The sequence below is a fragment of the Lynx canadensis genome, chromosome C1 (genome assembly GCF_007474595.2).
Source record: "Lynx canadensis isolate LIC74 chromosome C1, mLynCan4.pri.v2, whole genome shotgun sequence".
NCBI classification, from domain to species: domain Eukaryota; kingdom Metazoa; phylum Chordata; class Mammalia; order Carnivora; family Felidae; genus Lynx; species Lynx canadensis.
Window position 1 is genome coordinate 213,088,980 of NC_044310.1, and position 25,016 is coordinate 213,113,995.

The 25,016-nt window shown below is 53.7% G+C and overlaps 1 protein-coding gene across 1 annotated transcript; it reads left to right on the forward strand.

Moving 5' to 3' along the window:
- The first annotated feature begins 2,877 nt into the window (after window positions 1-2,877).
- On the forward strand, window positions 2,878-4,191 carry TEX44 (testis expressed 44). Its single transcript, XM_030325772.2, has one exon. It carries the CDS (start codon window positions 2,878-2,880, stop codon window positions 4,060-4,062), a length of 1,185 nt encoding a protein of 394 aa, XP_030181632.1. The 3' UTR covers window positions 4,063-4,191.
- The last annotated feature ends 20,825 nt before the right edge of the window (window positions 4,192-25,016 follow it).

Below are 25,016 nucleotides of genomic sequence, written 5' to 3' on the forward strand. Positions count from 1 at the left end.
CGGCTCAGGTCATGATTTCGCGGTTTGTGAGTTCAAGCCCCGCGTCAGGCTCTGTGCTGACAGCTCAGAGCCTGGAGCCCGTTTCCGATTCTGTGTCTCCCTCTCTCTCTCTGACCCTCCCCCATTCATGCTCTGTCTCTCTCTGTCTCAAAAATAAATAAACGTTTAAAAAAAATTAATATATAGGGGCAACCTAGGTGGCGCAGTCGGTTAAGTGTCCAACTTCGGCTCAGGGCTTGATCTCACGGTTTGTGAGTTCAAGTCCTGCATCCGGCTCTCCACTGTCAGCACGGAACCCACTTCAGATCCTCTGTCTCCCTCTCTCCCTGCCCCTCCCCTCAAAGATAAATAATCATTTAAAAATTAATAAAATAAATTAAAAAAATCTTAAGATGTCCATCCTACCCAAAGCAATCTACAGATTCAATGCAATCCTTATCAAAATACCAATGGCACTTTCCACAGAACCAGAACCAATAATAATGAAATTGGTATGGAATCACAGAAGACTCCGAATAACCAAAGCAATCTCGAGAAAGGAGAACAAAGCTGGAGGTACCACAATCCTAGGTTTCAAGATACACTACAAAGCTACAGTAATCATCACAGTATGGTACTGGCACAAAATATAGACAAATAGATCGATGCAACAAAATGGAGAGCCCAGAAATATAGCCATACTTCCAGAGTCACTTAATCTACGACAAAGGAGGCAAGAATATCCGATGGGAAAAGGACAGCGTCTTTAATAAATGGTGCTGGGAAAACTGGACAGCTACGTGCACAAGAACGAAACCGAACTGCCTTTTGACACCATACACAGAAATAAACTCGAGGGATTAAAGATCTAAATGTGAGACCCGAGGGGCACCTGGGTGGCTCGGTCAGTTAAGCATCAGACTCTTGATCTCAGGTCAGGTCATGATCTCACAGTTCGTGAGTTCCAGCCCCGCACTGGGCTCTGCACTGATGGCACGGAGCCTGCTTGGGATTCTGTCTCTCCCTCTCTCTCTCCGCCCCTTACCCACTTGTGCTCTCTAAACAAACAAACAAACAAACTTAACAAAGAAGAAAAAAATAAATGCGAGACCCGAAACCATAAAAATCCAAACACACCTCATTCTTTGCAGTATGGATAGACCGAGAATGTTCCAGATCTTTAAGTTCTAGTTCTTTTAGCTTAACAATTCTCCTTTGGAATTCTACATTAAACAGTAAGAGGAGCCAAGCTGCACCTTCAATACTTTACTTAGAAACTGCTTCAATTTCTTCCGGTTTCACCACTCACAGGTTAAGTTCTACCTTCCAGAAGATACTAATACACTTCAGCCAAGTTCTTTGCCACTTTATAACAAGGATCGCCATTCCTCCGGTTTCCAGTAACATGTTCCTTGTTTCCACTTGAGCTCTCATCAAAATGTCTTTACCTTCCATATTTTTCCCAACACGTGGTTCAGGATTATTAGGGGTTCTCTAGGAAGACTGAGGCTTTCTCTCCAGAACTCTCCTTCTCTTTCTGAGCTCTCTCCAGAATCATCCTTAAAGATCTCCAGAGCCGTGGAGACTTTTGTGAGCGTGGGCTCAGACTCTTTCAGCCTCTGCCCGTTCCCCGGTTCCAGAGTTGCATCCACGTGTTTAGGTATTTGCTACAGCAGCCCCCCACTTTTCGGTGCAAATTTCTGTCTAATCCCTTTGGGCTGCTATTACAGAACACCACAGACTGGGGCAGTGGGGTGTGCTTATAAACAACAGATTTTTTTTTAAGTAAACTCTATGCCCAATGTGGGGCTCAAACTCACGACCCACAGATCAAGGGTCACACACTCCACTGACTGAGCCAGCCAGGCACCCTAACAGAAATTTATTTCTCCCAGTTCTGGAGGCTGGGAAGTCCAAGATCCAGCGATGGGTGGGTTCAGTGTCTGGTGAGGACCTGCTTCCTGGTTTGTAGATTGCCTCCTTCTTGCTGCGTTTCACATAGAGCAAGGGGGCCCGGCAGCCGCGTGTGGCCTCTTTGATAAGGGCGCCAATGCTACTCACGAGGACTCCACCCTCATGACCCTAAGCACCTCTCAAAGGCCGCACCTCCAAATACCATTCCACTGGGGAATAACCTCCAACCTATGAGTTTTGGGGTGGGACACAAATGTTCAGTCTATGGTGCCCCACAACCAAACACAGTCATTGCTAGGAGCTGCCCAGGCCCTTAGCCTCATTTGTTTCTACTCACCACTGCTAGGAAACTGACTCTCTGCAGAAGGACGGGCCAAATCAGGGTACCGAGTCACCAGTGTGGACAGAGAGGTGCTGGAGGTGGCTCCTGGCAACATTCATTTACTTTTTTAAAGTTTATTTATTCTGTGTGTGCGTGCGTGCGTGTGTGTGTGAGAGAGAGAGACAGAGACAGAGACAGACAGAGACAGAGAGAGAGAACAAGTGAGGGAGGGGCAGAGAGAGAGGGAGAGAGAGAATCCCAAGCTGTTAGCACAGAGCCTGACAAGGGCCAGATCCCACAAACCCTGAGATCCTGACCTGAGCCGAAATCAAGAGTCGGACGCTTAACGGACTGAGTCGCCCAGGGGGGCCCCTTACAACATTTATTAAACGGACATTGTGTCCCACGACTCCTGTGGGCGCCAGCAGCTGCACCTGTAGACACACGTCCACTTTTCCCCAAAACATTTGCCCTTCTCTCCTCATATTCCTGCAAACTCAGCCCGCTAGGGCGGCCACTCCAGAGGCTCAGGAGCCGTGCGGTGCAAGCACCTATGACATCGCCAGCTGCCTCCAGCCCCCCTGTGACCTCACCACCTGGACAACTTGGCCCCGCAGGGCCGTGGCCACTCCCTCAACCAGCACAAGTGACAGAGGGCCTAGATGACCACCTCACCCTCGGGGGAGGCCAGAGCTCCCAGCATCCCCACACATGGTGACAGCAGGCCCACGGACACTTCAACAGTGGGGTCCCAAAGTCAGGACCCCCTCCTTGCAGATGTCCCAACGGCTAACGGTGCCACCGTATCGCCTGAACAGCAGGATGTAGATCAGGCCTCCACTGAGCAGGTCACCTCCAAGTCCTCCTCAGAATCTGGGGACAAGGACAAGCATGAAGCTGCCGTAGGGGACAGCCAGGAGCCTAAGGAGGCCACGGCCCTGCTTGACCACCAGGCCTCAAACGCTCCACAAATGCCCACGAGCTCCCAGGACCCAGCGTGGGAGGGAATGGTGCAAAATGCAAGCATGTCTCTGAGTCCTCAGACCTCCCAACGAGACCCCCTGGGGGAAGAAGAGACCCCACAAATGTCAGGTACCCCGGACAGTGACCAAGAATTAGCTCCAACTATGGCAGCTGCTAAGGCACAGTTCCCCGGAAAGGACACTCAGCCCGCGGTGAGCTCTGCAGACTCGGGTGGTCAGGAGGACACTGAGACCACGGGCACCACCACCACCGCTGAAGGAGGGACTCTTGAGGGGGAACCTGAGGGTCCGGAGACCTTGAACTCTGACACTGAAGCTTCGACTGCCGCTGAGTCCCAGGGAGGGACTGAGGAGGATTTGGTGGGCGGCTCAGAATATCTGCAGGCTGAGCAGCTCCCGCCCCCACGAGGAGGCAGTGCCCCCCCCTCACCTGGCCCCCGCGAGGTGGCCCCGGGGAGGAGGCCCCTGGACGTCAGCCTTTATATGGCCAATGAGGACAACAGCTATATGCGCTCCATGACCAGCCTGCTGGGCGGAGGTGAGGGGTCCATCAGCTCCCTGGCAGATATCCTAGTGTGGTCTGAGACCACCATGGGCATGGCCACGGCCTTCCTGGCTTCTGGCCACAGCTCCGAGACAGACGTGCTGCAGAGCAGCGGGCCCAGCCTGCGCTCCGTCTCCAGCATCCTGGGGAACACCTTCTCCTCTGGGCTGATGACAGGGACTGGCTCGGCCCTGCGCTCTGTCACCCACATGCTGGAGACGATGGAGCAGAGGACTGTAGGGGGCATCCGCTCGGCCATGCGCTACCTGATCAGCCACCTCAGTCCACGCCGGGCCCCTGCCAGACCAGACCCTGACTAGAGGCTACGAAGGGAGCCCCGAAGGACCGGCTCAGCAACCTCCCGAGAGCCTGGGACCCGCATGCCCCTGCTGCCTCACCCACCCCTGCCCGGGCTGGCTCTCCCCAGATCAGGCAATAAATCACTGGTGAGCGTTTATTTTCTAAGCGCAGAAAGGTGTCCCCCGAGGCTTCCCGGGCTGTCCGATTCAGGGGCTGGAGGCTGAGTCCAGAAAGAGAAGAGCTTGGCAGGGCTGGGGGGCCAGGCGTGGGGGTCTCAGACTTACAAACATTGATCCTAGAGGGACCCCCACCCACTAAGTGTGTTCCTGAGGAAGTGAGGCCGGACCCTTCCCCAGGGCCTTGCTGGGCTCTCCAAGGGGACTGAGAATAGAGTCAGACCAGTGTGAACTGGGGTTCACACCCCAGGGCTCTTACTGATCCTGGGCAAGTCAGTTTGCCCTCTGAACCTCTGATTTTCGCCTACAGGATGGATAACGAATCCACATCATGAAGAGGTTATGAGGCATGAGGGGAACAATGCAGGGCTTAACACAGGGTGCCTGGCACTTAACAAGCTCACACAGTTCAGCTGCCACCATGATTATCCTCCAGCAGTCTGGGGACTTGGTGGGAACAGGGATCTAGTAGGGTGACCGACCATCCGTGTTTGCCTGAGGGTTGGTCTGAACTAAGAGGGTTCCTGGGAGGTGGGACTTTCAGATTTAAAACCAGGAAAACCCCAGGGCACCTGGGTGGCTCAGTCAGTTAAGGGTCAGACTTTGGCTCAGGTCATGATCTTTTAGTTCGTGAGTTCAAGTCCCGTGTCAGGCCCTGTGCTGCAGCTCAGAGCCTGGAGCCTGCTTTGGATTCTGTGTCTCCCTCTCTCTCTCTGCCCTCCCCTGCTCATGCTCTCTCTCTCTCTTTCTCTCTCTCAAAATAAATAAACATTAAGAACAATTAAAAAAAAAAAAGATATTCCTGCTTCTCTTGAGAAACCTAAGAGCCTTATTTCTTCAGAGCAACCAGTAGCCGAGCTGTCCTGTCTAGAGGGACCACCCCTGGCCTGGGGCGACATCAATCCGTGATTGATGTCACCTGCCTGAGCCCAGAGGCGCCCCTTTGCCACCCCACCCCTGCAGATCACCCCAGGCCCCAAGGGGATGCCAAGACAAACCAGGCGTGTCTACCCCCTTTTCTCAAGGAGCTGCCACGTGCTGTAGGTGAGCTAGGAGATGTCCTCATAGTGAGAGCAAAGAATTCGGAGGAGGAAGACTGTCGATCCAGATCCCAGTAATCAGGGTCTTCCGGAGAATCAACCGAGTCGGACCTGGGAAGAGAGGAAAGGGAGCGTCCACCCCAACAGAGGGGAGAGGAACAAAAGCTGGGGCAGGTGTGAGGCCTGCTTAGCTGGGGAGCAGCTCAACCTGACCGGAGCCCAGAGCAACAGTTGAGCCCGGCAAGTGCCGCTGTCTGGAGGCACCACATAGAGCCAGACTGCGAGGGAATGAAAGATTGCAAGGGACAGAAACCAAACTCGACCCAGATCAGGTGAAGGGATTAGATGCAAGGCACGAGCGCCAAGGGGCGCGCGGCTGGCCCTGGGCTCAGCCTGGCCCTCAAGGCGCTGTCTCTGCAGCTCCGCCCCGCCTGTGCTGGCTCCATTCAGAGGCGCTCACCTCCTTCCCGGAAAGACAGAGGCCCTTGTTCTCGCGAGCTCCAGTAGGAGAGGCCCAAAGGAGGACAGCGCCCGGCTTGGCTCCCTTGCTCTCTCTCGCACCAATCACAGAGGTTTTGGAAATGAAATACCTGGCCTGGGCCTCGCGTCCATCGGGGGTGGGGTTCGGGGGAGGCGGGGTCAGCCCCGTCGTGGAGGTTCCCCCACAGGAAGGGCTGCTGGGCCCGTTTTGTGTGTCAGAGCCGCAGCATTGTAAAGAGGGTGGCCTTGGGGGCCAGGCTGCCTCGAATCCTGCTCTGCGTCCCACTAACTCATCTCCCTGTGCCTCAGTTTTCTTCATCTGTAAAATGTCAATAACAGTGTCTACTGCATCGGGCTGCTCTGAGGATTACATGAGCTAAGGAGTCAAGTGCATAGAACAGCGCCTGGCGCGTAGCTGAGCGCTCTGTGTTAGCAATCATTGTGATTATTATGACAGAGGGTTCTGTGCAGCTCCTGCCAAGGGCAGACTTCCCCCATTCCTTCCAGCTCCCTCTTTGCTGCGGGATAAACAGTTGTGTTGGCAAATCCTCCTGGCAACACGTCTCCTCTGTAGGTGGAACCCCCCTCCCCCAGGCATTCAGGTGCTAAGACACCTGGGGAAAAGGTCAGGGGCTGCACATGGGGGCTGAGGACTCCAACACGGATGGAAGTGGGTGCACCGCAGCTCCGGATAAGATGGCCAGAGTGAGAAAGGAAAGGCCCCATTCCACAGGCAAGAGGAAGCCGTTCCTAGGACACAGGTCAGCAAGCAGGAGTGGTCCAGCCCATCACGGCCATGGATGAAAACTGAACAAGGAGAGTGCTACGGGAAGGGAGAGGGAACGGAAGGTGGTTTGTAAGGGGGAAAAGAATGAGTAGTCATCAGAATAATGGGGTGGCTGTATGTATTCTTTGATGGTGAGGACTCAGGCATAGACAAAGTTATTAATTCACCCCTGAAAAGCTAGCGCCCCCTCGCTCTTTCTCATTTATGCGCTGGGGCTAACACCTGACAACCATCCGTGCTTCTCCAGGATCAACAACCATCTTTCTGGGTGTGTGCTGCCACTGAGAGACCCGTCTGTAAGCAGAAGTTCTGCTTAAAGAGACATTTAGGCTGGGCGAAGAGCCAGCGGGGCAGACACGACATCCCGACATCTGAGCCCGGCAGGGGCTTGGCTAAGGGAAGGGCACCAACGAGTCCCGGCAGGCAGCATAAGAGACACTGTGGCCTCTCCCTGGGGCACGGTGGGCGCTGTGATGGGCCACCCAATCTCCTTCAATGAAGGACTTGTCCCCCCAGCTGCTGGGAGCGCTGGCAGTGCCCAGCCTTCGGTGCTGACCCCCTTTCAGAGGGCCGCCACCCATCGTCGTGGCCAGGTCCGTGCCAGACTCTAAGGCCAACTGTCCAACTCCAGCTCCCAGAGTGCCCATGGGGCTGGCCGGGGTGAGCTGGGGTTTGCATTATAGACTCCATTCCCCTCCGCCCACTCTGGCTCAGAGCCTGTGTTCCAGAGAACCCAACCTGTGACCACAGGCCGTTTCTTTCCCATCGGAGATGTGTGTGTGTGTGTGTGTGTGTGTGCGCGCGCGTTGCGGAGAGGTGGGGGAGGACCTACAATTCAAACTGTGGAAAAGTTCAAAGATCTTTTTATGATGTTTATTAATTTATTTTTGAGAGAGAGAGAGAAAGAGACAGAGCACAAGCAGGGGAGGGGCAGAGAGAGGGAGAGAAAGAATCCCAAGCAGGCTGCCAGGGCAGAGCCAGATGTGGGACTCACACTCACCATCTGTGAGATCATGACCTGAGCTGAAATCAAGAGTCAGAGGCTCAGCCGACTGAGCCACCGAGGTACCCCCAAAGATCTTTTTAAAAAGAATCTTCATTGTGAGAAAAGTTAAGAAATTTGAGTGCCATCTGAGAATAGTAAAAAAAAAAAAAAAAAAGCGAAATCTTTGTCAGTGCTTTTACTTGTTTTGTAAGGACAATAATATTGTTTAGTCTACAGCCACTTGTCTAACTGGTTAAAGTCACCATGTGCTTGTGGTCAAGTTTATAGGTTTGGCTGGGTGAGGCACAGATTCTATCCAGGAAAGAGTGTCTCCAAAAGAAAGTGACCATAGATAAGGGCAGTTCCCACAGTGGGATGTAACAAGGTGTAAAGGTAAACTAAGGTCTTTAGTACACATTTACTTATTTAAATGAAACACTGGATCCTCTCTGGGCTGGAAGGAAGCCCCGTACGTACATTAGGCTGTCTGGATCTTCAGCTTCTAGTCCCTAAGAGTGGAAGTGCGCCCTCTGCTGGAGAGAAGGCACCACTGACCTGTGCCCGGAGGGCCCAAAGCTGAGCCTTGACAATGTTCCCTGGGGGATTTGAGCGAAGCGGGGGTTTAAAAGAAAATTTTCTCCACTCACACACACTTCTGACACCAAATGCGTGGGTTTTCCACACGAAGCAGTTCTCCAATTCCCTGCAGACACCCACCTGGGTGGCCAACAATTCAATTCTGGCACTAACTTGAGTTAGCCCAAACCCTGCGGTTAAGGGCTCAGTCTCACAGATTGCCCCACTTCAGATGCCAATCCCAAGTAGCGGGTCCCGAGGTACCCGCACTTCTGTCTGATGTGGCTACAAATCAGGGATTCCCTCATTCCCTCCTCAGGTTGGATAATTGTCTACAACAACTCACAGAACTCGGGAAGACAGGATCACTGATTTATTGTAAGGGATATAAGGAAGGATACAAATGAACAACCAGATGAAGAGGTATACATACGGCAAGGTCCAGAAGGGTCTCGAGCACAAGAGTTTCTGTCTCCCAGAAGTTAGAGTGTACCACCCTCCTGACACGTGGATGTTTTCACCAACCCAGAAGCTCTTCAAACTCTTTTGTTTAGAGTTTTTTATGGAAGTTCCATTATGTAGGCATGACTGATTAAATCACTAGCCATTAACCCAACCTCCAGTCCCTCTCCTCTCCCCAGAGGTCAGGGGAGGGGAGGGGTTGCTGAAAGTGTCAACTTTTTTTTTTTTTAGTTATTTATTGTTGTTTTTTTTTTTAATGTTTATTTTGAGAGAGAGAGAGAAACATAGTATGAGCAGGGGAAGGGCAGAGAGACAGAGAGGGAGACACAGAATCTGAAGCAGGCTCCAGGCTCTAAGCTGTCAGCATAGAGCCTGACGTGAGGCTCCAACTCAACTCACCGTGAGATCATGACCTGAGGTGAAGTCAGCCGCTTAACCCTTAACCACTTAACCGACTGAGCACCCAGACACCCCTGAAAGGGGCATATTATGAATAACAAAAGATGCTCCTCTCACCCCTACCACTCAGGAAATTCCAAGAGTTTTAGAAGTTCTCTGCCAGGAAGCCGGCAGGGGCGAGGAAGAGTCCAAATATATATTTCTTATTATATCAATGTTCAGAATAAACCCTAAGGTACCAACAATCAAGCTGACTCAGGCTGGAAATGTGTCCCTAGGAAGATCTTAGGAACAAAGGCAGGAGGACAGAGGAGGACAGACCCTCCAGCTGGAGTCACTGCCAGAGCCCAACATCATGGCAACGTTGGTAGAACAGTGTTCTATGACTCAGACCTCAGAAGGCCCAGAGTCCTCCAGAAAGGATCCCACCATGGCAAAGGCCTTCAAGGGCTGGGCCTGGCTGAGGGGTCCCTGGAAGAGCAGTACCCCCTGCACCTGCACCTAGAAGCCGGCCGGCCCACCCTGTGGAGCCCTCAAGTGGACCCTGAGGCACTAGATGAAGGTCCCACTGTCTTCCAGCCTGTTTCCTCATCTATAAAATGGGTCTCCCATTTGCCTCACAGGGATGCTAAAATCAATAATGCATCTTTTTAAAATAGCATTTAATGGTGCATGTGACAAACGTCAGTTTTTCTCCCTTCTGTGGGGTTTTTCTGCATTGTCTGTGTGTATTGATCGGGAGTCTCTTAATTGGGAAAGTTGACAGAAACCAGCCCCAAGTAGCTTACTTAGGCACAAACAGATTGATGGGCTAGGTAGAGAAGGGCTAGGAAGGAACTGGCTTGGAGATGCCCGGTGCAGGGACTCAAAGCTGCCAGGATCCATTGCTTATGCCCCCTACCTCCCCTGGCAACTCTGCTCTCCTCCAGGCTTTGCTCCTTGCAGGGAACGTGGCTCCTGGAGCGCCTGGAGTCCCACAGGCTTGTACTTCCGAGACTAAGAGGAAAGTTCTGTTTTCCCTGCTCCTGCCTGATAATCCTAGGGGTCAGTGTTTCTGGTTAACCTAGCCTGGATCACATGTTGGAAGGGCCTTCCTCACGCAGAGTTCCCGGGACCGCCGGAGCACCGGAGCTGTGTCCCTCCAGAGAGGAGGGAGAGGAGGCTAAGGAAGCCTGTCCCCTCTCCTAGGTCCCTCACTGCAGGTCGCACTGCTCTGCAACTAAAGGCCCCCAGCAGATTATAATCACCTTTCCCCCAGTATGTGACCCTTTCGACCCCACAATCAAGTTTCCTTTGACCATGTGCTTTGGAAAGATCTGAGGCCTTCTAAGTGTACTCCCTCTAACTCTACGAATTAAAAAAAAAAAAAAAAAAAAAAAAAAAATTCCTTTGCATCTCTAAATTTTAAATATCAACCAATGAGGAAAAGGGATTCACTTGCAACGCCTGATTTTGCTTCTGGCCACCTGCATGTTATTAGGACTTGTCAAAATCCAGTTGGGGTGAGGGAAAAACTCCTCCCACAGATGGCCTTCACCACAGCGAACCTGAACAAGATAAGCAAGGCCCTCCAGCAAGAGGAGGTAGTTGGGATTACCCTTGGCCAAGAGGGGTCGTTGAGGCAGACCAGGTCAGGGCATGGTGGCAGATTACTGCCGGCCCCCGCATGGTTCTGGGCTTTGGGTTTCCAGCACTGTACTGTCTGCCTTGACGTGAAACAGAGACGGGAGATGCTGCAGCCCTGACAAGGGCCCGCACCAGACTCCGCGCAAGGTGCTCAGACAGGCCCCTCCTTCCCCACTCCCCGCACCCAGAGGCGGCCGGTTCAGACTGCAGCCAGGGCAAGGAGGTGAATGTCACACGGACGGACGTCAGGGGAAGGCACGGGAGTGGGAGAGCGAACCAGGGATGGGAGCAGAGTGGCGTGAGCAGGGCCCAGTGTCTCCTCCCCCAAGGCAGGTGGCCAAGCGAAGCGAGAGATTTCCTGGGCGACCGAGGGGGGGAGGGGGGGATGAAAACGCCCCGACCGCCACCTGCTCCTCGTGGCCAGAGCAGGAGCCCAGGTTGTGGGGCCTGGTGAGAAACGAGACGGGCGGAAAACTGGGGCAGTCAGTACGGGGTGACGGCAAACAAAGGCCTCTCTCTGCGAGAGAAACGCCGGCTGGCTGAGGGTCGCACTCAGGCCACGCGGGGCCCTCGCGGGCAGGCGCCGTTTCCTCCGCTGGGGCCGGTCCCCTTCCGCCGGGGGCGCGCGGTGGGCAACAGCTCCGGGGCGGGACAGAGGGCGCGGCCCGGCGGGCGAGGGGCGGCGAGGACAGCCACCGCCCCGCCCCGCCGTGTCCCTGGCGACCGAGGCCTCAGCGCCCGGGCGGGGGCCTTCGGCGGGTGATGTCTACGCCGGTTGCTACGCAACGGCCCGGTGACGTCATGCGATTGAGTTTGGTTCCCAAGGTAACTGGCCGGGCAGCTGGGCCGGGAACTATTTGTGTCTGTCCCCAGAGGGGCTGCGGAGCCTCCGGGGTCTGCGCAGCGGAGGAAATGCCGCTGCTGGCCGGCGGGCAGGCGGGGGACAGAACACAGAGGCCCTTTCAGCTCTCGGAGCCGGCGACCCAGGCGGGGCGGCGTCTGCGCCCTACGGGAGGACGCCCCTCCTCCGCTCCCCGCCGCCCCGGTTTTCTCCCCACTCCTGCGGGGAGGCCCCTGGACCGCCAGGCTTTGTCCTACTTCTAAACGCTCCCCTGGGTAAACCCTAGGAAGAAAGGGGCCTCTGTTTGCAGCGGCCCGGCCCGCACCGCCACCCTCACTGCACACAGTAGGCGCTCAGCACGGCATTCCCATGGGACTGTGGACATTCTGCCCTTTCAGAGCTGCCAGACGCCTCCAGCACTCACAGCCCCGCGTCGGGTTCTGATCTCGAGCGCCCCGGTACCTGTCCTCCTTGCCCTGGTGAGCACATCAGCAGAACCGGCTCCATATTTAGGGGGCCACGATGCAAAAATAAAGTGAGAGGCCCCTTGTTCAAAGTGACTGAGGGACAATGTAGGAAACAGACCCCAATCCTGCCCACTGAGGACGAACTGCAAGAGAGTGAAAGTACATGGGTAAACTGAGGCAAGTGGTCCCAGTCACGGAGGAGAGAGGATAAGGTTCAAATCTGGAGTGGAAGAAGTGAGCGACAAGACACAGCGGGACCAGAAAGACCAGCAGGTGCACAAAATAAAGCAGTGACCTACATCTGGGCCTGAGAGCTGGCAGCAGGTTGCCTGGGGGACCCCCAGGGCGTCGGGGCGCTGTAACTGGGTCTCCGGACTAAGGCGGTGCCGTCTGGCCAGGCCTCTCGGGCTCTCCCCTCCTCACCGCACCTGTTGCAGTGGATAACATGGAGCCTCTCACAGTCGGTCTCCAGGGAGCCACCATCACCTCCTCCAGCAGGGGGGCCAGGCCAGGCTGGCCCCGGGGATGTGGATATCCAGGTCCAGGTCTCAGAGACCCGGGCGTGCATGCATCGACATCCAGACCAGCGTTTCCCCAGGAGCCAGGGCATGCTCTGCCTGTCCCACCCAAGGGAGGCATCTGCCCCATCCCTGTAAACCTTCACTTCTTGTCAGGAGTCTGACAGCTGACCAGGGGCTCTGAGGACCGGAGGCATCTGGTATCTGTTGAAGAGCAGCTGCAAGGCCTTCTTTCCAGGGCAGTGAATTCCACAACCTGATCCTCACTCGAGAAAAGCCTGCAACCCTTGTCTTCTCTCCTCTCTGTGAAGCAGGCTCCGTAATCCCAGTTTCACACACAGGATGGGTTCTAGAATGCCCTCTCGCCCGGTCTCACCTCCAGATTTGCCAGACTCTCCCAGAGGATGCCTTGAGAACTGGCTCTGGGCCTAGGAACCAGAGCTGGTGAGCAGAACCGGCGACATAATGTGCAGGGCCTAGGGCAGAGGGAAAATGCAAGGCCCCTTGTTTAAAAAGTGTTGAGAAGGTCAAGATGGGAGGGTGTCTGGCTGGCTCAGTCAAAAGAGCATGTGACTCCTGATCTCAGGGTCATGAGTTCGAGCACTATGTTAGGTGCAGAGATTACTTAAAAATACGTAAGTAAACTTGGGGCACCAGGGTGGCTCAGTTGGTTAAGCCTCCGACTTCGGCTCAGGTCATGATCTCACAGTTTGTGGCTTCCAGCCCCTCATCGGGCTCTGTGCTGACAGCCCAGAGCCTGGAGCCTACTGTGGATTCTGTGTCTCCCTCTCTCTCTGCCCCTCTCCTGCTCATACTCTGTCTGTCTCTCTCTGTCTCTCAAAAATAAAAAAAACACTGAAAATAAATAAACTTAAAAAAAAAAATAATGCCAAGATGGTGACAACAGACATGAGACCAAGCATGGGGCCCTGTATGGCTGCATAGGTTGCACACTCACAAAACCTGCCCCGCCCAGCTGGCAAGTCCTAGACACCAAGTAAACCTCCTTCCTGCACAGAATCTATCTGTTCCCTCTGTCAAGGTCCATCTGTTGGCCTCTCCCCACACTGCGGCCAGCCACTTACTTCCGGGGGCACTTTCCCACCCATCCATTCAACACAATCTGGGCACCTACGGGGTCCTCGGGCCCACCAGATATCGCAATGGGGATGTGCCCATTGCTTTCCCATCAAAGGACCAAAGTCATAGAATACTTCCAGAAATGTTCATTTATGCAAATGCTGGATGTTTGGTTCTCTATTTTCGGCTGAAGAACGCTTGCTCTTGAAAAAATAGATAAGGATAGATAAGCATCTCTGTAAGATGATGAAATATGAAATGTAGCAGCTGATTGATGAGGGTTTGGCACTAAACAACATTAAAACAATATAAAAGAACAGAAGTCAAGGGTGTGTTTGCGGCCTCTTAAGGTCCAGGTCACGCCCATGATTCATCTCACTCTGCCCTCAGGGAACCGGGGGAGGGAAATTCTGCCACAGCCCATTAGGTTTAGTTCACCCTGGGATCAGATCCTGCAGTGGGAGCTCCCCGGGGATCAGCTGAACCTGCACCCCCTCTTCTCTCTCTGCTTGCTCCTGCCACCTTCCCGACCCTTCCACAGATGTGACCCCAGGAGAGCTCCCTGATAAACTTCCTGTACGCTAGTCTATGAAGTCTCCTCTCACCCTGGGAGGCACCCATGGGCCCCGCCCAGCTGTTCTTTCATTCATTCCAAAGACCTTCACTGGAGACCTACTATGCACCAGATGCTGTTCTAGGTGCTGGGGGTAAAGCAGAATAAGGCAGGCAAACACCTGTGCCCTCATGGAGCAGACATAAAGCAACCAAAAATACAAAGCCATAACATCGAACTTAGAAGTTCTATTTTAAAAAACCAACAGAATGATACCGTAGAGAATATCTGATCTGAGCCAGGGGCAGCTACTTTAGATCAAATTTCCTTTGGGTCAAGAAAGTTCTCTCTGAGGAGGCAATAAGAGGCCAGGCACTCACCAGTTTGAAGGACAAGCATCAACCAGGCAAATTCAAAGGCTCTCAGGTAGGAAGTTGGGATGTTGGGTTCAAAGCAACAAAAGGTGAGTCTAGAATAAACCGAGTGATGGAAGAGGAGGTCAGAGGCAAGGCCAGATGATGCAGGGCCTGGAAGAAGAATCCAGAAGAATTCAGCTTTTATTCTAAGTGAGGTGGGAGCCATTGGGCAGTTTTAATCAGGGCAGTTATGGGATCTTTACCTATTTAAAGCATCACTCTGGCTACTGGGGGAGAATGGATTCACTACACAAACCACCTGCTGTTTGGCACGTTTGCCCTTTGACCTAATTGTTACTAACCACCATTTGCGCAATAGCCTCTCTATTGCTGGAGGCCAGTCCTTGAACTTGTTTGGATCCCCACACTGCCTTGCACTGAGTAGGCGCTCAGTAAATATTTAGAGGCCAACCAGATGACACTTTTGTGTCTGCAGTGATCTTCTGGAGTCTTGCTTCTCGGACCAGCATCAGTGCCACCTGGTAGCTTACAGGGAAGGTAGAATCCCAGGCCCCACCCAGAACGTCTAAATCAGAATCTTCAATTTAAGAAGATCCCCCAGAAATCCAAAGGCATGGTAATGTTTGAGAAGCTCGTATAAAAAAGAGTAGAATAACTGGAGGGCCAGACAAGGAGGTGGGGAGGGGGGGGCTGGAGGTGAGCCAGGAGGTGAACCCAGGTGAGCACAGTGGGCTCACTCGGCAAGTCTCCCATAAAAGTGGCAATGGCCCTGAGTCACTGAGTCTGAGAGGAGCTGGGACCAGTAATACAGCTCACACTTATCTGGTGCTTTCTATACGTCAGACACTGGTTTCTCAATCTTTTCCATGCATTAATCATTTAGTCTTCACAACAGTCCTATAAAGTGGTACGATGACAGTCACCGTGCCCATATTGCAGATGAAGAAACCGAGGCCCGGTGAGGTTAACGTTATTCCAGAATCTTCAGCAAGTATACACGCATGTGTCCGCACCGGGTATTTATGGCAGAGTGTGTTCTGATTGGCCCCTGCCTGCCCTACTGATTATTCAATGTTTTGAACGTCGCCGTGGTTACAGAGCTGGACGGAAGAAGCAGGATCCAAGCTAGTCCACTGTGCTGGAGCTACACTCTAAACCACTATCCTCTATACATCTAGTGCCATCACCGCCCAGAAACGGCACTCCTCGGGACAAGTAATGTGTGTCAAAGTATTTTGCAAGCTATAAAACCCAGTATGAATGCCAAGTGCATAGACTCCTCCAGAGAGAGAAGCCTGTTAAAGCTGGAGTAGCTGGGCCGCCAGAGGTCAGAGGAGAGGTCGCGGTGGGGAAACAGCATTTTCTCTGCTTACTCCAGGGGGAAACTGAGTCAGAAGGAACAGCCTTCCTGAGTGGAGCCCCCACGATCAGCCCTTGGGAGGCTCTAATTTGCCAGAAACCCCAGGCAATAACCACGTTAGCCTGGGCGTGTCTTCAAGGACCGACTGGACCCTCCTGATGCTGACCACTAGAGGGCGCTGCTCCCCAGCCTTCGTCCCACCGGACCCCACTTGCTCGCAAGAAACTAGAACTTGGAAGGGGTCCTCGTGAACAAGCACCACGGACTTTGAGAAGTGGAAAAGGAGGAAAGGAAAGGTGGAAGGGGGACTTCTACACACTTTCGATACCCCAAAACACTCTGGTGCAGGAGCTCTTGTTCCCATTTTACAGATGAGGAATTTGAGGGCCAAAGATGTTGGATAAGATCCCCCAAATCAGGAAGCTAGGGAGAAGCAGAGCTGGGTCATCTGATTTAAACCTCAGTTCCCAAAGGGACCACAGGTAGGTGTCAGCTCATCTGACCCTGTCATGTCGCTGGTGTCCCTGCTTCTGTTGACCCTGCATTCTGATTGGTGGCCGCAATCACTACCTCGCTCTGTTCCGGGCTATGTTCCGGCAACAATTCCAACAGCCAGCCCTCATAAAAAAGGCCCTTTCTTGAAACTTGAAGTCATGGTCTCCTGCTTCATTGCCCTCTGGCCTTCAGGGACCCCCATCTGCCACCCCAACACAGCAGCCTCCGATTTTGGCAGATTCTGGGTTGCCTCTGATCCTTAACCCTCTGATCCTAGCCTCAAATTCTACGTCCCTTCCGCACCCCAGGAACCCCACAGGTTCAGGCGTTGCCCCTGGCACCCCACGGCAGGTAGCAGCACAAATAAACACGGGGACATTTGACCAAGAAAAGCCTGTGGTTGGGGCCAAGTTTTTTGTTGTTTTTTGGTTTTTTTTTCCTCAGCTCCCACCAACTCCTTTTATGGCCTCTGGGTCCAGTTCCTTCTTCATAATAAGACAGAGCTGGAAAAGGCCTCAGGAGTCACTAAGTCCAACTTGAGCCAACACTTTCCTTCTCTACATAACCCTCCCCACCCCCACCCCCTGCCTTGTTGCCTCCCTGCCTGCAGCCAGGTTCACAAAACCAGGCCAAGGCAGGAAGCTTCCCGCACTGGAGGGAAACTCCAGCCCTGGGGCGGGACCTGGGCAACTCGTCGGCCCAGGTGGCCCAGCCCGGCACCTGCAAAACGGAGGGGAGGGAGGTGCCCAACCGCCACTTCTACTAAGGCCCCGCCCCCAGTTTCTGAGCTTCTGTATCTAAACCCGGGGACCGCCCTAACGAACGTCTATTTCGGTCCCTTTCGCACGGCCCCTTTCCTTCCTTCTGCCCTGGGAGCTATGGGCAGCTCGCGTGTCTGTGCGCACGTGCGTGTAAATGATCATGTGTGCGCCGGAGCGTGTGCGCCGCGGCACACGCGTCGGCGCCAGTGCCCGGGTCTGTGTACGCCCCCTACCGGCTGGCCGCCACCGACTGCCGTAGCTGCCAGGTGGCCGTGTGCAGCGCCGCGTGTGCAGAGTGCCAGTCCGGACCACCCTTCCCTCGTCTCGCGGCCGAGAGCATCCGGAGCATGCGGGCGACTGGCTCTCTGTCCGCGGGCGCGGGCCTCCCTTCCCGGTCCAGCATTTTCTGTCTTCCCGGGCCTCCCCGCTCCGCCCGCTCGGAGCGCTCCGGGGCGGGGGCCGGGAGCAGCCCCGCCCGGGCCGCCTGGCGAAGGTGGCAGGGCTGCGGGGCGCGCACCGCCTCTCCCCTGCCGCCCCCGCCCCGGCGCCCCGTTGGGTTTTTCCATGACTGCATCCGGCCGCGGGCCGCCTTTGTTCCCGCCGTCCCTACGAGCTGGCCCGCCTCTCTCCTGCGCGCCGGGGTTTTTCCAGGGCTCAACTGGAGCATGGCGGAGCCGAGTCCTGCGCCCGCGTGGGCGGCGGCCCCGCAAGGACCCCCGCGATCCCCTGCGGGAGGCCGAGCCCTCTCCAGACGTAACGCTTCGTCCCTGCTGTCCCCAAGGCCTGCCGCCCCCGAGCCCCACATCTGTGCGAAAAGTTGGAGCACCCGGCCCGCGCGCCTCCGCTCTTCGGGAAGCGCTTTCGGCGCCCCAGGTCCCTCGCCGGACTGCGCGTTGTGGCGCGGGGGCCGCACGGGTGCAGTGTTGCCGGAGCCGGAGCCGGGCCGCCCCTGCCTCCGGCTTGTAGAAGGGCTCTACATTTCTCCCACGGGGCAGGGGGCGCAGTCGGGGCGGTAGGAGGCCTGGCCTGGCCCACCCCACTGCAGAGGGGACCCAGGCGCGCACACGGCCAGGCACAGCTGGGAGACACCGGGCGGTCCCCACCCCCACGGGAAACGTCACACTCGCCTCTGTAAGCGCCAGAGCGCGGGGGACTCCTCTGTGCCCTGAACCCCCTCTCCGACATCAGGAAAGAAGGGGGGAGGTAGGCAGAAAGGCGGTGTTCCAGGCACGGGATCCTCACGGGCCGCATGGAGACTGCGTGCCCGCAGCCCTGTCCTGTCCACACTGCCGGACCCAGTCAGTCCACGCTGAGCTCCGTCCAGTTTGGTGTCTGTGCAACGGTGGCTTTATGCCCCTGGGGAGCCTCTCAGCTGTTACTCGGCCATGTTGGCGGGAAAAGTGTAGAAAACGCTGTGTTTGCGTCTGAGTGAGGCTTGCTAACCCTACCACAGAAGCCAGACTCGCAGGGTGGCCTCCAGACCGGGGTATAGGGAGAGGGGGACATCTGGGCGGGGGAAGGGGTTCTGGAATAAGACGGTGTCTGCCTGTGTGCGGGTTTCGGAATCCCTGGCTGGCCCCTCCCCACAGCTCAACGGGAGGCGGCCCCAACTGGCCGAAGATCGAGAGGTGGGGTTGGGAGGAGGGTGAAGGACAAGGAGCACCCAGATCCAGGGAGGCCCAGAGCTCTCTCCCTGTTGGGGGGCAGGCGGGACGCGCCTTGAGCGCTCCCGGTGCCAGCTCCTCTCTTCCTTCCCTGGTGTATTACCTTGTTTCGTAAGCAGTTACCGGGAGCCTGAGTGCCCTGAAAGGGTGGCTGTAAGCAGGATGTGACCCACTTCCCCAAACGGCGGCATTCTGGCTTCTCCTTTCTTCTCACCACACCCCCAAAGGGGTGCAGGTTGTGTTTAGGGTCTCAGACCACTTGTAAGTGGTTCAGATGGTAAACCACACTTCTTACCAGTCCCACTAGTCCAGACAGAGCTGGTGGTGGGGACAGCAGGTGAGAAAGAGAATCTGCTGGCCCTAGAGTTCTGTTTGCGGTGCCTTTGTCCTCAGTTGTCTTGTCTGTCCACTATTTGCCCTTGTTGCCCCTGTTCTTGGCCAGGCTAAGAACCTTAATCCCCCGCGGTGCCTGGGCAGCTCAGTCGGTTAAGCCTGGGACTCTCAGGTCATGATCTCACACTTTGTGAGACTGAGCCCCGTGTCTGGCTCTGCCCTGTCAGAGAATCTTGGGATTCTCTCTCTCCCTCTCTCTCTCTGCCCCTCCCCCTCTCATGTGCACGTGTGTGCTCTTTCTCAAATAAATAAACGTTAAAAAAAAAAAAAAAAGAATCTTAATCCCAGGCCTTAACCATTATCCCTCAGTTCTGTCATCTATAAAATGGGGATACAAATGGTGTCTATTCTCCAAGGTGGTTACATGGGTTAAATGAATTTATATGGGTTTAATATATGTAAAGAGCCTGGCACATAGCAAATACTAAACAAACATTTTCTGTCATTATTGAAAGTTAAGCGACTCCTCTAAGGTCACGCAGTAAGTGGCTAAGTTTGATTCCAACCCAGGTCAGCTGGTCCCAGAGCCCATGCTCTTTTTTTTTAATTTTCTAAAAAAAATTTTATGTTTATTTCTTTTTTTAAATTTTTTTAATGTTTATTTTTGACAGAGAGAGAGAGTGCAAGCGGGAGAGAGCAGAAAGAGAGGGAGACACGGATCCAAAGCAGGCTCCAGGCTCTGAGCTGTCAGCACAGAGCCCAATGCAGGGCTCCAACCCATGAACCTTGAGATCATGACCTGAGCCAAAGTCGGACACTTAACTGATGAGCCACCCAGGTGCCCCCCCATGCTCTTAGACTATGCCATATATATGCACTAGCAGAATTGGGAAACTACTCACGTACACAGGTTCTCTGTAAACTAGAGGGGAATCACGGGTGTTGGGGGTTAGGAGACATTTTTCTAGGGGGGGCACATTCATAATGGTGATGTCTGATCCAGTTCCCACTTTGGGACTGTTACAATTGTTTTACGGCTTTTAAAAATTACATATATTAATCGAGAAATTTATGACAAGCTGATAATTACCTTGATGGTAGAAAACTCCAGGTCCTTCCAGCAGTGATGTAAATTCTATGACATTTCACTTCATATTTATTGACTTGTTTTTACCCAGCATTGCAGCAGGTGCTGTGGGGGCAGGGAGAGCATTCTTAGGAGGGCAGAGAAGTCACTTTACTGCCTTCTTGTGGAGACAATACATATGTCTATGTAATGGTGATATCTTTTTTTTTTATGTTTTTTTAATTTATTTTGAGAGAGAGAGAGAGAGAGAGAGAGAGAGAATGTGCACGCATGTGAGCAGGGGCGGGACAGAGAGAGAGGGAGAGAAAAATCCAAAGCAGGCTTCTTGCTGACAGTGAGGAGCCCAACACAGGGCTCGAACTCATGAACCGTGAGATCATAACCTGAGCCAAAACCAAGAGTCAGACGCTTAACCAACTGAGCCACCCAGGTGCTCCGATTTTTTTTTTTTTTTTTTTTTTTTTTGAGAGAGCGTGAGCATGAGTAGGGGAGGGGCAGAGAGAGAGGGAGCGAGAGAATCCTAAGCAGGTTCCCAGCTGCCAGCACAGTGCCTGATGCTTGGACTCTATCTCACAAACTGTGAGTCATGACCTGAGTTGAAATCAAGAGTTGGACACAACTGACTGAGCCACCCCTTCACATTTTAAGTAATCTCTACACCCAACATGAGGCTCGAACTCATAACCCCGAGATCAAGAGTCACAGCCTCCACCGACTGAGCCAGCCAGGTGCTCCTAATGGTGATATCTTTAACTGTCAAAAGGAGCAATTTAATTAACTAACCATTAATATTTCATGAGGACCAGGGGTGAGCCGACTGAGGTGGTCCCATGATCCTTCCTCCTGGCCTTCCTGTCTTTGTATAAGCACCTCCCTGCGTGTGGGTGGGGCTTGTTCTAGCCAATAGAATAAGGCAAAGGTGATGGATGGCTCTGATTATGTGCACCTGATTACATTACACAAGACCACAATGACCGTCTTGCACAGGACCTCCTCCTTGCTGGCTTTGAAGAAGCAAGCTGCCATGTTGTGGACCGCCTACAGAGAGGGTGGGATACTGCGATACTGGCTGACACGGGGGAGAAACTGAGGCCTCTGTCTGACGAGCTGCAAGGAACTGAATTCCGCCAACAACCCCATGAGCTTGCAAGCAGATCCTTCCCCAGTCAGGCCTCAGGTGAGGCCCCAGCCCTGACTGAAGTCTTGCCCAGCCTTCTGTGAGAACCTGCAAGATGATAAATGTGTGTTGTTTTGAGATGCTACATTTGTTGTTACATATACAACAACAGAGAACTAATGCGGGATCTAGTAGGTGAAAGGTCCTGCGTAGTAGTAATATTATGGGGTACAAAGAATTATAAGGGATCCAGCACTTGAGGAGCTTCCAGGCAGCCAAGGTGAGAAAGGAAACCCAGCATGGTTTCACTATCTGCCAAAAAGAAAGTAATGTTTCTAAACAGGCATCTTGGCTCCTGAGCCTAAGAATTTGTCACACGGACAATAGAATCTATGAACAGAGTGCAGAGTCTGAAAGGCCCGGACCCACCTGCAGTTCAAGATCCCCCCTCATCCTGCCTTACTTCCTGCCCGACCTCTTGCTACATGGCACTCTCTCGTTCACTGCTGTCCTTCCGGACGGCTCTTCTCCCTTCTCTGCTCACTGACTGCTCCATTTCAAGGACCAGCTTGACTGGCAGCCTCTTCTACAAAGCTTTCTTGAATTCCCTAGCAGAATTAACCACTTGCTTTTTAGTTTCCAAATCTGTATGTTTTAATTTTTTTTAATGTTTATTTATTTATGTTGAGAGAGAGAGAGCGAGCAGGTAGAGGAGGGGCAGAGTGAGAGGGAGAGTGAGAAAGAATCTCATCGCACTGCCAGTGTAGAGCCCCGTGTGGGGCTCAAACTCACGAACCGTGAGGTCATGACCTGAGCCGAAATCAAGAGTTGGCTGCTTAACCGACTGAGCCACCCAGGTGCCCCCTCAAATCTTTGTTATCAAAGGCATCATATTGTATTATTCATTTCTGATTTTTTACTGAGCACCTGCTAAGTGCTAGGCCTCCTGTTAGGTGCAAGACATACTGTCACAAGTATAGCACAGAGCTGTCCTTGGGGCCTTAGGCCCTCAGTCACGGGCCCATCCTGTCCTCCACCCAAGGCCAGTGCATCCTAGGCACTCAGCAAACACAGCAGCCACAGGTCTTCGTGTGGGTTAAGTGAGCGACTGAGGCTCTGTGGGCCTTCCTCTGGTATCTCATGATGCGTTCCTGGCCTCGTGACAGCCTCTTTGAGGGGTGAGTTAACTGTCAAATATGCTCCCAAGTAGCTGAAATCAGTTGGATATTACGATTTGGTAATGTAACACTCAACATGTCGGCAGCAGATGTCAGCAGAAGCGGACTTAGTTTACCTGTAATTGATATAGGGCTTTGGGGACTGACTGTCATTAATAAATTAGTGGCATTTTAAGGTTGCTCAAGGCTCCACAGTGTGGGAGATAGGGGTCTCCTGAGCCAGTGATAGGAGGTGTATGCACCTAATTTATCTAAAAATTGATTGACGTGAGCAGCAAGTTAAAAAGAAAGGGGGCCAAGACGTGGCCCTATTAGTCCTTGTTGCCAGGCCACCCCGCCAGGTGTTTATAATACGGGGTGTTCAATTCCCTTCTAACTAGCGGCAGCCCCACATGACAAAACTTCAAAGGGTGCTGCCCATGCCGTCAGGCAGAGTTTGGAAAAGTGTGAGGGCCCTGGAGGACACAGGCTGTGGCATTTGGCTATTGTTAGGGGAGCGGCCCGTGCCATGCCGTCCTTTCCCTGGGCCCCCTCCCCCAACTTCCTGGCCATCCTAGGCAAAGGTTTGGCCCCATGTTTTCCATTTCCTGGAGAGTCTCCTTCCCCAAGCATCCTGGCCCTCAGGGAAGGATGGGGTGCTGCCCTGAGTCCCCCCCATCAGAGGGGACCTCGCAGCCTGTCGTGGGGCTGCATCTTGCTGTGTATTTGGAGTTTCCTGGCTGTGACCTGTCTTGCACCTGGGGCCTCCATTATCCCCACCTAGAGTTTCCAAGCCACGCCCCGAATCCTCGGGTGGGATCCTCGGGTGGGAGTCCCCACCCCACCCCCAGACACAGACCAGGGCTTCAAGGGATCATTTCTGGAGTCTGATGAGCTTCCTGGATCTGACCAGAGTTCTGTTCCATTCCTGGGACTTGCTTGCTGTGGCCTGCGGCCTCCGTGGGGAGGAGCCGTTCCCCTCCCCCCACCTCCCCGCCCCCGCCCCTGTGCTGAGGAACCCGTCCCGTCCCTACTTGTCTCCTCCCTGCCCCAGTTTGCCCTCCTTCCCTCCTGGCCAGAGCCGATGTCCCCTTTTAAGCTGCAGAGGAAGTGGCCTCAGGAATGGCCTAAAAAGCTGCCCCTGAGCCCCATCATCGAAGAGACCGTCCTGTGAAAGGCCCCCTTCTATCAGGTCTCCTCCCTCAGCCTCCCTAGAGCTGGACCGTTTTTGGATTTCCTGTCTTCATACCCATTTTTCTGCTTCATCCTTGGAATTTGGTGACCCGAATTTTGGCCTGACGTCTTGGCCGGGGGGCCTGGCATTGCTTTGACTCTCCCCATGCAGACTTGGCATGGGATTCTAGAAGGACTGCCTGCTGCTACACTCTGTGTGTGCCCAACCCCAAACCCCAGTCCCAGGAAGTCACTCCACTGAGGCCGCAGTGAAGACATCTCTCCAGGCTCTGATCTCTGCCTCAGTCAGAGAGTTTGGCCCCGGGCGGTTTCCAGCTGATGGTGTGGGATTAATAAACACAGCAGGAAGTCTTTGTTCTTAAAAAAGAAAGGTCTCTTTAAAAAAATAGTTATGCACATAACAGAAAATTCAAAAGGGGGGGGATGCATTCTCTCCAATACCCGTGTTCTTCAGTTCCCGGCTGCACAGGTAACTATTTTTGGAGTTTTTTGTTTCTTCCAGACATTTCTAGGCACTCACCCCACCTCACCCCTGTCTCCACCACCAAACACAAAGCCTTGATTGTACTGTTTGCCATTTTTCATGGTGTAAATGCTCCCACCATGGCTGATTTCAAGATGCCAGCGGGATGTCGGTGAAGGCGGAGTTAAAAAATAGGCCCGATTCGCTGGGGATGAGAGCCAGCTCCCGCTCTGCGTGGTGAAGTTACACAGACACATGAAACACACGGCCAGACACACACAAACGGAATCGTAGGACACCGTGGAAGTGCACTTTCCTTCTCACACTGTACTGAACCACCTTCCCGGGCAAAGCCAGATAGCAAGCACCGCAGGGGAATGAATGTATCGACCGGGCTGTTCCTCATACGAGACAAGAATGGGGAGAGTCTGTCTTGGAGAAGCTTGTGGCAGAAAACCATGAAGGCTCATCAGGGTAACTACGGGGTAAGAGATGTTAAGAACCTAATCAGTGAGAAGTCATTTCTGAAGAATAACAATTTGGGGGGCACCTGGGTGGCTCAGTCGTTTGAGCACCAGACTCCTGGTTTCAGCTCAGGTCATGATCTCACAGTTTGTGGGCCCCACGTCAGGCTCCAAGGTGGCAGCATGGAGCCTGCTTGGGATTCTCTCTCTCTCCCAATCTCTCTCTCTCTCTCTCTCTCTCTCTCTCTCTCTCTCTCTCTGCCCCTCCCCACCCCCATGTGTGCATTCTCTCTCACAGAATAAATAAACTTAAAAAAAAAAAAAAAGAATAGGGGAGCCAGGGTGGCCCAGTCAGCTGAACTCCCGACTCTTGATTTTGGCTCAGATCATGATCTCGCAGTTCGTGGGATCGAGCCCCACACCCAGACTTTGCACTGACAGTGGGGAGCCTGCTTGAGATTCTCTCTCTCCCCCTCTCTCTGCACTCCTCCCCCACTCTCTCTAAATAAATA

Excerpts from the sequence above, each read along its gene's own strand:
- TEX44 (XM_030325772.2), top strand. The coding sequence starts at position 2,878 with ATGACCACCTCACCCTCGGGGGAGGCCAGAGCTCCCAGCATCCCCACA.